General features: G+C 41.7%; 1 protein-coding gene across 1 annotated transcript in view; it reads right to left on the minus strand.

Moving 5' to 3' along the window:
• The window catches only part of aqr (aquarius intron-binding spliceosomal factor), a 132531-nt gene that overhangs the window by 94347 nt on the left and 25905 nt on the right, over positions 1-12279 (minus strand). The window contains exons 15-18 of the mRNA XM_061968174.2: positions 4808-4910; positions 1747-1867; positions 1516-1657; positions 954-1132 (exon numbers count right to left, since the gene is read on the minus strand). Of these exons, the coding sequence (XP_061824158.2) occupies positions 954-1132; positions 1516-1657; positions 1747-1867; positions 4808-4910 (545 nt within the window). The remainder of the gene's footprint in view (positions 1-953; positions 1133-1515; positions 1658-1746; positions 1868-4807; positions 4911-12279) is intronic.

Consider the following 12279-nt stretch of genomic DNA (forward strand, 5'->3'; position numbering starts at 1 on the left):
CAGACCCACTCGACATCCATTGCTTTCGGTCTCCCCTAGAGGGGGGGGGGTTACCCACATATGCGGTCCTCTCCAAGGTTTCTCATAGTCATTCACATCGACGTCCCACTGGGGTGAGTTTTTCCTTGCCCGTATGTGGGCTTTGTACCGAGGATGTCGTTGTGGCTTGTGCAGCCCTTTGAGACACTTGTGATTTAGGGCTATATAAATAAAGATTGATTGATTGATTGATACAGGTCACTCGGAGGGTGGCCGTATAAACAACTTTAACACTGTTACAAAGAATGACAAACACATTTCGGGAGAACATCTGCACCGTAACACAACATAAACACAACAGAACAAATACCCAGAACCCCTTGCAGCACTAACTCTTCCGGGACGCTACAATATACACCCCCCGCTACCCCCTACCCCTCCACCTCAACCCCGCCCACTTCAACCTCCTCATGCTCTCTCAGGGAGAGCATGTCCCAAATTCCAAGCTGCTGTTTTGAGGCATGTTAAAAAAAATAATGCACTTTGTGACTTCAATAATAAATATGGCAGTGCCATGTTCGCATTTTATCCAAAACTTGAGTTGATTTATTTTGGAAAACCTTGTTACATTGTTTAATGCATCCAGCGGGGCATCACAACAAAATTAGGCATAATAATGTGTTAATTCCACGACTGTATATATCGGTATCGGTTGATATCGGAATCGTTAATTAAGTTGGACAATATCGGGATATTGGCAAAAAAGCCATTATCGGACATCTCTAGTTGTGACCAGTTAATATCAGTTATTAGGGTTAGTAGTCACACTGTTGAGCAAGAAGAGAGATTCCACAGAGGCCAGCATGTTGTTCGGGGCTCACATGTTAAGCACCAGTAGTCAGGGCGACAGAGAAGTAGCAAGCAATCAGGTCAGTGTTAGCTCTCAGTCTTGTCACATTGGCATGTATCGTTACCTTCCCACTCATTCTTGATGTGATCTTGCACATTGAGATGAACCGTGACGTCAGCTCGGACACGTGCGGGCCAGCTCTCGCCGATATTGGGTTTGGCCACCTCCACGATGGTGAAGGCAGTGATTGTCTGAGCCATCCTGGCCCAGCCTCCGAACACCACACCGCCGTACTCGGATTGCCTGTGTGTGTGTGTGTGTGTGTTGGGGAGGGGGGGGAGCGGGAACACACGTGGAGGGAGGAAAGAGGTGTGACAAGCGCCTTGGGCCGTTGTCAAGCTTGAAATGAGTTGGATTTGGGGCAGCCGCACGGCACCGCCACAGACTTATTTACTTTTGAGAGAAACAAAACAAGTAAAAAGTTGCTACACCACTTGACATAATGGGAGCACTTATTATGTTAAGCAATGGGTTTCCAAATGTGGTGTCACGAATGTCACAGTCTTTGAATTAAATATCATCAATGTGCCATGCCGTGCGCCACAAGAGGCGCAGGGTAGATAAGGATCTTCATTCATGAAAGTTAAGAAGAAGGGTGGGGGGGGGAGAAAGTAAAAGATTCTCACCATGGTTTCATGCGCCACACCACATCCTCTATGTCTTGTCTAATTTCGTAAGTGGACTCAAGGCGGAACAGGTTGAAGTTCCTCAGCAGGTAGTCGTGGAGGGTGAGGAATTGGAGATTAAGTTTGGGAAGTGCAAGGCAGCCTGAAAAAGATGACACATGACATCTAGTACTGCACAATAAATAGTTATATACTCCAATATACTGTAGATACAGTTAGTCCACTGTCTACCTTCTCCAGAGAAGTACTCTGTTGGGACAATGTTTTCATCCCAGATGATCTTCTCGGTTGGATAAAGCGGCATCTGGTTCAGTTGCTCGATTTGAGAGATTCGACGCTCATGACGGGACACCTGTGGGAGCGGACAAAGAGATTAGTGTGTTGTCTTTATCAAAAACACACTGCTATAGTCATTTTGTAACACGTTAGTTAAACAAGAGCATATGGAAAAACCAAACACAGCTACAACAGCCTGGCACGTCTTAATGCTGGCCACACAGTGTTGTGGGATGGCATTCACTCCTAATTAGTCAATATTCTTGTGCTGGACATCGTAAAAAAAGTTAAAGTTAAAGTACCAATGATTGTCACACACACACTAGGTGTGGCGAAATTATTCTCTGCATTTGACCCATCACCCTTGATCACCCCCTGGGAGGTGAGGGGAGCAGTGGGCAGCAGCGGTGGCTGCGCCCGGGAATCATTTTGGTGATTTAACCCCCAATTCCAACCCTTGATGCTGAGTGCCAAGCAGGGAGGTAATGGGTCCCATTTTTATAGTCTTTGGTATGACTCGGCCGGGATTTGAACTCCCAACCTACCGATCTCAGGACGGACACTCTAACCACTAGGCCACTGAGTAGGTAGTATGTATGATCAGCCAGTCCAAGTAGATCCAACACATTTGGTTGAGGAATGCCATCCCACAACAGTGGGTGACCATTAGGGATGGGTACCTTCTACATTTAAGTCGATAAGGTACCAATTTAATAAATGTTAATAAATGAAAATGTTTTAATATGATTTTTTTTTTTTATTCAACATACCGGTAGATGATAATGATAAGTGTGTTGTCTAATTGTTATATCTTGTTTTCTTACACTTCAAAGTCATATTTGCAAGCATTATATTGTAAACTTTATATGCAGTTGCAATTCCAAGACGTTAGATGGCAGTTATGTATTGGCAATAATGTGTTGCCTAGTCTGAGTGCAGTCTTTCCTATCAAGGTGAATCTAGTCTTTTGTCGTGGTCAGTATTGTACTGACTACGACAAAACACACGAGCTGTTTAATTTCAATGTGCATCTTAGTAGTAGTTTCCATTACCAAATTTGGAGGTGTTAAAAATCGGCATTTAAAATTGCTAATGCTAATCAGTAGCATGTCTATTGCAAATCCAATTAGCATTGAGCTAGCACATTTTGAAAAATTGAGCCTTACTGTACGTTTGAGTGTTTTCTATCAGGCATCCCCCCTTAGTTGCCATGGGAAATTGCAACATTAGCTAAAGCACAGGCGTCAAACTCAGATAATTTTTTGTTGTTGCCGTCTTGTCCCCATTAAACCTGCTCAGTGGCCCTGTGGTTAGAGTGTCCGCCCTGAGATCGGTAGGTCGTGAGTTCAAACCCCGGCCGAGCCATTACCTCCCTGCTTGGCACTCAGCGTCAAAGGTTGGAATTGGGGGTTAAATCACCAAAATTATTCCTGAGTGTGGCCACCGCTGCTGCTGCTCACTGCTCCCCTCACCTCCCAGGGGGTGGAACAAGGGGATGGGTCAAACGCAGAGAGTCATTTCACCACAACTAGTGTGTGTGACAGTCGTACTTTAACTTTAACTTTTGTCCCCACAATTTCCCCTTCTGTTTTCTTTATTTTATTTTTCTTTATCTAGCTTTGAGGGGACAGGGCCTTCTCTGTTGCGGGTCCCAAACTCTGGACAGGCACCTTCTTTGGCTATTTTTAAGACCCTTCTTAAAACCCATTTTTATTCACTGGCTTTTAACCCAGCATGAGACTTTAAACTGTTTTTAACTTTTTGAACTGTTTTTAACTTTTTAACTGCTTTTTATCTAACAAATTGTTAGGATAATTTGTATTTGCTTTTTCAATGTGTATTTTACTTCTGTTTTAAATGTTATTTTTTAGTCTGTCCTTTGCCTCTATTTATTTGTGGTGTACAGTCCTTTGTTCTTCAAACTGTGGTTGTTTTTAAAGGGCTTTATAAATAAAGTTGGTATGGTATGGTATGGTATCTTTTTCTTTCTCTCCCCTCCTGCTCCGGGTCCAGCTGCGCCAAACACTAAATATATCCAAACGTTTAATAAGGCAACTGGAGAAGTATCTCTCGCTTCTCTTTTATAAAGTCAATTTTGTACAGCAGATATGGGCAAATACATCAACAATATGATTTGCCTAAGGGACTAGACCAGGGGTCGGCAACCCAAAATGTTGAAAGAGCCATATTGGACCAAAAATACAAAAACAAAAATGTCTGTAGCCGCAACAAATTAAAAGCCATATTACATACAGATAGTGTGTCATGAGATATACATTGAATTGAGATGACTTAAAAGGAAACTAAATGACCTCAAATATAGCTACAAATTAGGCATAATGATGCAATATGTACATATAGTTAGCCTAAATAGCATGTTAGCACCGATTAGCTTGCAGTCTTGCAGGGACCAAATATGTCTGATTAGCACTCCACACAAGTCAATAACATCAACAAAACTCACCTTTGTGCATTCATGCACAACGTTAAAAGTTTGGTGGACAAAATGAGACAGAAAAAGAAGTGGCGTAAAACACGTCCTCGAAAGTCGGAGAAAGTTATACATGTAAACAAACTACGGTGAGTTCAAGGACCGCCAAAATTAGTAGGACAAAACGGCGCTCGCCAAATATTTGAGTCAGTGAAGCATGTTTAATATAAACAGTGTGCTTTATAACAATTAGGGAGGTTTGTGTCATGTTTGTCCTCCCACAGAAACCATATTAAAACAAAAAATATATTTTTTCCCCCTCATCTTTTTCCATTTTTCATACATTTTTGAAAAAGCTCCAGAGAGCCACTAGGGCGGCGCTAAAGATCTAGAGCCGCGGGTTGCCGACCCCTGGACTAGACAATGATTAAGGATTGAGACAGTCATTAATCAATGATTTTTTTTACTTCGGCCATCCACCTGGTCGGATTGTGGACTCTGGCGAGCCAGTTTGGGAACACTTGCTGTATATGCATTATAAGATAAGTAGGACAGTAATGCAGTATGTATGGAGGCTGGACTTACCAGTAGTTCAAGGAGCACCTTCTCCTCATGGGTGGTGTCTTGGCCCTCTGGCAGCTCAGGTAGCAGACACAGGTAAGACGCCACCCGATGGAGCGTATTTGGACTACAGAGAAACATTGCACTCAGATAAATAACATAATTACAGTAAATTTACTGGAATGATTCCATCTTTTATGTCAATCTGTGCTGGGCCGTGACCTCCCCGACTTCTGAGGTCTTCTCCTGCAGTGACGCTGTGGAACGCCGAAAGCGGGACAGACTTATGTAATTATTTCGTGCTTGTGAGCACACCCGACACAAAGCCTTTCCTGTCTGTTTGCGTTGACACCCCTGCCCCGTCAGCACGCGTGCATTAAACGACCCGGCCTGCACTGCTGCAACAGGATTATGAAAATGAAGTCACTGCGAGCTGGGGTGTGGCTCTCTGCACCGAGTCCTAATCAGGTTGACTCACTGTGACATGCCCTTTGTTGCTACATGAAGTGGGGACAGGCCGTGGACAACAGTCGTGACAAGCTCTGGACAGCCACACGTGGCCACGTAAGCACACGCATATACCCCGTGACCCTGTGCGATTGAGCGGCAGGCCGGTGATTGTGCCAGAGTTGCACTTCGGTGGCCGGTGGATGACCTGGCGCGGCTAATGTGGGCATCCCTTCGCAACAAGATAAGAGTGTCACAACATTTCTCTAGGGGGGTGTTGGGAGATGACTGGACCAGCTGAGCCACTGGCAAATGTGCTGGAACTAGTCCGATGCAAGTTTGTTCCACAGCCTGGAGGACTGTCTTGACCCTGACTGTTATGGGGTAAACTTAACCACTTTATGAAAATAACACGGCTTTTCCTCTGCACTTCAAACCGTCCAAAAAAGCATGCAGCATCAGTTGGACTGAGGCCCGCTAACATACAACATAGAAGGAGGAGGCTCTGTTGTTAAATCTGAGAGTCGGGATGAGAACTGTTCACCTTTGAACCGATACGGTACCAATTCCGGGTACCTGAGAATCGATATCAGTACTCGGCGGCACCAATTATCAGTACTTTTGTGTGTGTCAACAAATAATATTTGTTTGATAATAACATTTTATTTGTTATTGTAACATTTAAAATGAGCTGATTATATCTTGTTTTCTTATACCATTTGAGTCTCATTTGCAATGCAGTTGCACTTCCAAGACATCATATGGCAGTACATTATTGTATAGGCTATCTCTGGTGTGTTATCTAACTAATATGTGCCCTCGAAAGTGTTTATACTGTAAGTGTTGTGCTTATTACACATCAGCTGTTTGATTGCAACATTTATCTTAGTTGTAGTTTTGAAGTGAAGTGAAGTGAATTATATTTATATTAGGGATGTCCCGATCCAGGTTTTTGCACTTCCGATCCGATCCGATACCGATATTGTTTTTGCATTTCCGAGCCGATACTGACCGATACCGATACTGACCGATACTGGCCTATCCGAGCATGTATTAAAGTTTAAAGTTATTTAGCCTACTTAGTTGTCAGAATCATGTTGAAAAGGGTTTTAGTACTCTTGATAACAACTAGCCAGCTGAATTAGGGGAGTTTGAATAATACACAATGGTTGGTAACAAGAAACTGACCTGTTTATTCAAGGATAAACACAAAATAGACAAAATTATACATGACAAACAGAAATGGCATCATTGAACTAGGGCTGGGCGATATGGCCTTTTTTTAATATTGCGATATTTTAAGGCCATATTGCGATACACAATATATATCACGATATTTTGCCTTAGCCTTGAATGAACACTTGATGCATATAATCACAGCAGTATGATGATTCTATGTGTTTTGATTGATTGATTGAGACTTTTATTAGTAGGTTGCACAGTGAAGTACATATTCCGTACAATTGACCACTAAATGGTAACACCCGAATAAGTTTTTCAACTTGTTTAAGTCGGGGACCACTTAAATTGATTCATGATACAGATATATACTATCAGATATATACTATCATCATAATACAGTCATCACACAAGATAATCACATTGAATTATTTACATTATTTATAATCCAGGGTGTGGAGGGGGGCGTCGGATGTAAGTGCCAAAAAGACAGCCAAAAGAGTTTGATATGAGAATAAATCTAAAGTTAAAATATAGGGTAGAAATGCACCCATTTGCAGGAAATAGTAGTCTTGACTTTCAAAATTTTCTTTCAAGGCTTGCATGTCTACATTAAAACATTCTTTTTCATACTGCATTAATATATGCTACTTTTAAACTTTCATGCAGAGAAGGAAATCACAACTAAAAAAATCACTAATTTTTTCATACGGTGTTGATGTGGAAATTTTTGCCTCGGCATTTTGATGGTGTGGACGTGTGGCACCGAATGGAGATACGCGTCTCGAAAGACGTCACAATATTTGAACAATGATGACGAAAACTGTTTTCTCTGTCGTGTACGTGTGTCGAAAATTGTTATGCGCTTATTTTTTTATTTGATTTTGTGCGTGGCATGGATTTGCTATGCGCAGAGGACGCTTAAACAGTGCGCAATTGCACAGGCGAGCACCTTAGAGGGAGCGTTGCTCGCACGGCTGCGCTAGCATCACAGTTAACGTTAGCCATGCTGCTACCTCTCTGCTCGGGGAGGACGTATACGTATGTGACGTATGACGTGACAGTAGGTGACGTATGTCGTGACAGTATGTGACGTGTGTAAGAAGGTGCACTTGCTGTCTGTGAGAGGGAGACACAGGAAAGAGTGAGAAGAGCCTGTCGCGTAATGCCAGCAGCTAAAAGCAACTGCGTGAGAATCCACAGACCTGTGGATGTGTTGAAGGTGTGCTGGAAAATGCGGAACGGAAATTAGGGAGCAGCAGAAAAGTGGAATGTATTATTTAAATCGGTGCGTTGGAAAACACGGACCGGAGTTTTTTTTTTTAAACTGGATCTGGATCGGCATTTTCCCATGCCTTGCCGATACGCAATTTTTGGCAATTATCGGCAGCCAATCCGATCCAAATATTGGATCGGGACATCCCTAATTTATATAGCGCTTTTCTCTAGTGACTCAAAGCGCTTTTACATAGTGAAACCCAATATCTAAGTTACATTTAAACCAGTGTAGGTGGCACTTGGAGCAGGTGGGTAAAGTGTCTTGCCCAAGGACCCAACGGCAGTGACTAGGATGGCGGAAGCGGGGATCGAACCTGGAACCCTCAAGTTGCTGGCGCGGCCACTCTACCAACCGAGCTGTACCGCTCATATACATATACCGTATTTTTCGGAGTATAAGTCGCACCTGCCGAAAATGCATAATAAAAAAAGGAAAAAAAACATATAAGTTCCACTGGAGCCTGGCCAAACTATGAAAAAAACTGCGACTTATAGTCCGAAAATACGGTACTGCTAATTACAAAATTTGTAGGTGTTGAGATCGCCATGTAAAATCGCTAATGCTAATAATAGCCTGTCTATGTCAAATCCAAAGGAAAGAGCATCAAACTTGCATATTTTGGAAGAGTGGAGTCTTACTGTATGTTCGAGCATTTTCTACCTAGCATGCTTCTTTTGTGGGTGTTAAATATTGCAACATTACATGGAGGAAGTTTGTTTGAGTCCACCCCAAGTGCTGCTTAAGTGATTGTTTATGTGAGCTGGTGTTCAGCGGACTTGACGAGTTTGCAACCGGACATGTCATCACGTGAAACAAAATTATCAAAATATTGCAACGTTTGATTTCGCGTGAATGGTAAACCCGGTCGGTGCCTATAAAATAAAAGTACCGAATTCGGTACCCATCCCTATCTAAGAGGAAACTGAGGGTAGTGTACAAGGACAAAATCAGTAAAAGCCTGAGTGAGGATGGGACTAAAGGCTTATTTAACACAAAATATACACTTTGTTTTATCAGTTTTGGTAATATGCTTTCACAGTGCGTCACCACCCTTTGATGATGTATTAAACTCATGTATTCGCCCAAAATGACACCCTGCACATTTTATGCAACTGTCATAAGTATCTATTTATAGGCAAAGCTACAGCAATATTGTTCGGTTTGAGTGTTTTTGGGAATTAGTGAATACATTTAGAGCGACGGGTGACTGGAAGCTTAGCAAACAGCAGCATGAATAATGCCGCATTAGCATTAAAGTTCCTCGGATTGGGGGGGTGAGAGAAAAAATTGCCTCGTTAAAAATCTGATTGTGGATATTTTCACCCCAGGAGCTTTTCGGGTGACAGCTACAGAGCAAGGAACAATAGCGCTGCAAGAAGCTGGTGGATATATACGTGAAATGATTCAGTAGGAGTATTAACCGGTTTCAGTGGCGCTCGGCTTAGAAAAACACAAGTGTGTGGTTCATGCATTCAGTAGAAAATAGAAGATGATGAATATAAATTGGATATTTTGTCATGCTAGACATTTTTGATAGCCAGTTTGGCCACCAGGGACATCTTAATACTAAGTAGTCTCTCTTTTTTAAGCAATGTAGAGAATGCCAGATCATCTGTGTTCCGTTTAATGCCCTTGCAATTACCAGTAATTAGCCAATGTGAGCAATAAAGTTCTACAAAGGAATGCACCATTTATCAATATTGATAACTTATCTATTTATATATATATATTTATATATATTCATATTATAGCCTACTCAGTGGCCTAGTGGTTAGAGTGTCCGCCCTGAGATCGGTAGGTTGTGAGTTCAAACCCCGGCCGAGTCATACCAAAGACTATAAAAATGGGACCCATTACCTCCCTGCTTGGCACTCAGCATCAAGGGTTGGAATTGGGGGTTAAATCACCAAAATGATTCCCGGGCGCGGCCACCGCTGCTGCCCACTGCTCCCCTCACCTCCCAGGGGGTGATCAAGGGTGATGGGTCAAATCCAGAGAATAATCTCGCCTAGTGTGTGTGTGACAATCATTGGTACTTTAACTTTAACTTTTTATTTAAATTTAGATTGAACTGTAGTTTGTGTACACTTTTTGGTGGAAAAGTCTTCAAGTTCAGGCATCTTCTTTTAAAACACTGTTGCATCTGATAAGGTTTGATGTGTTGAAGCGCAATGCTTTTTTCCCCCCATGCTTGCAGAACATTTGGTGCAGATAGCGCACAAAAAGTCTTCCTCTTCTTGTCCTACATGGCCGAAGCCATGTTTGTTTACAATGAGCGCTGGGAAAATTTACGACCAGCTGTTTAAATGGTAAATGGGTTATACTTGTATAGCGCTTTTCTACCTTCAAGGTACTCAAAGCGCTTTGACAGTATTTCCACATTCACACACACATTCACACACTGATGGCGGGAGCTGCCATGCAAGGCGCTAACCAGCAGCCATCAGGAGCAAGGGGTGAAGTGTCTTGCCCAAGGACACAACGGACGTGACTAGGATGGTAGAAGGTGGGGATTGAACCCCCAGTAACCAGCAACCCCCCGATTGCTGGCACAGCCACTCTACCAACTTCGCCACGCCGTTTAGAGCACAAGTAGGAGGAAAAAAGCACTTGCTCACCCCAGCCCACCTACTGCACATTATGAGTAATATGGCCTTGTTATCAGAGCTATTTTAATGTTATCAGACTTATCAGTATTGCACCATATGACCCTTATATCTGTCTGCTGTTTATTTTGTAACCATATAAAATAAGCAGAATTACAAGAAACATTTTTTCTGAGTCGAATTAAAATGTGAAAAAAATAATTTCACACAAATGATGTGAAACATGTTTTGTTATGCTTATGTTTTAGAGTGGTTCACTTTTACACTTGATGTGACTTGGTATGCCTTATACTACTTGTACAGTCAACGTCTTATGAGGGTAACAGTTTGACTCTGGAACAGACTAATTCTATAGTCATTATTTCGTATTAGAAACATGTTTTTAAATCCTCCTTCAAAAGTAAAAATGGACAAGCTTTTTGGAATATATTGTTTAACCATAGCGTGGGGCTGCTATTAATCGAAACCAACATTTAAAGCTTTTAATATACATACAGTCAACTGCTGGCACTTCAAATTTTGCAGCAGCACTCTATCGTGGTTTAAAAATAGGATTTTTACAAATAATAAATATATATAATATTACAGTTTGGCATTGTGCATTTTCAAGCATAAAAATGGCTACCGGTAATTGAACTTAAAACAAAAAATGTTAGGCACTATACTGCATTGAACAAGTTGCAGTGTTTTCACAGGTTAATGGTTGTGTTAAAACTGTGTGTGTGTGAGTCTATATCAGGTCTATTCAAATGGCGGCCCGCCGAAGCTTGTTGGCCCATTGTTGGGCCACGAGCGCTTCATGAGGGTCGCTAGAAAATATCTGTTTCTCACATGTTATATCTGTCCGCATTGTCTGCAGCGGTACTCCACTTTTCCACCATGTGTGGCAGTAAAGACAACAGCAAACAAACAGAAAAAGTCTGGAGCTAAAGTCAAAGAAGTTACGGTACATAGAAGGTCAAATTATGATTGTTTTTCTTCTCTTTTTTTTTTAAACAGTTAATTTTGGTCTACATAACAAGTTATGGTGGTTTTTGGGTGAAAATGTGCATAGATTTTGTTTTACAGACCTATTTGTAAGCCATATTTTTGCTCCCTTTGAAAACAAGCCGTTTGGAGAGGCGGCGTTATTAGATGAAAATGAAGTCCTTCTCACCACGCCCCTTACTCTGAGTCAGCATTTGCCCCAGCCCGGCAGTTTTTTTTAGCTCTCTTGCTTTTATTGTGCACTTTGGACATCGATGACCACCACAAACCATCTGTTTTGAATACATTTCACCACAACACAAAATCTCAGATGGTATAGAACATACATATTCAACTGGCTGTGAATCATTTGACAAGGTTGTGAACTGTAAGTAGGTCAGATATAATTATTGAATACGATTAAAATCAATCGTAAGATAACTAATTCAGTATTAATATGTTAAGAACCCCTGTATTACAGTACATTGTGTTATATTTTCTGTTATTAAATCTACTATATTGGGTAAAACAAATGAAAATGTGACAATAGTGGTGCTATTTCATGTCTGTAAACATTTTTTTTTATGTTTATATGCTATGAAAATATTCTAGAATTACAACTTCCCGGAAATACATTTGAAACGGTCCCATCCAGTCCGCTACAGAGAAGCGCCAAGGAGGAAAACATAAATGTGAGCAGCTTGGAAGGAAATTCTTGTCTGTTTGTTTGGGGCACACTTGGGCTACAATCAGCATGACGTCGCCCAAACAGTTAAGTAGCAGTTGAAAGTGGGATAATGGTAGATCAACTGAACTCGAAGTAATAGAATTAACTAATTGTGTTCTTTCACCTTAGAGCAGTGGTTCTTAACCTGGCTTCGATCGAACCCAAGGGGTTCGGTGAGTCGGGCTCAGGTGTTCGGCGGAGGTCAAAACACAACCGACTCATCGTGTAAATAAAAACTTCTCCCTATCGGCGTATTACGGATACGACAACAGCAGAAGTCTGACTGATTTGC

This window comes from Nerophis lumbriciformis, linkage group LG08, assembly GCF_033978685.3.
Source record: "Nerophis lumbriciformis linkage group LG08, RoL_Nlum_v2.1, whole genome shotgun sequence".
NCBI classification, from domain to species: Eukaryota; Metazoa; Chordata; class Actinopteri; order Syngnathiformes; family Syngnathidae; genus Nerophis; species Nerophis lumbriciformis.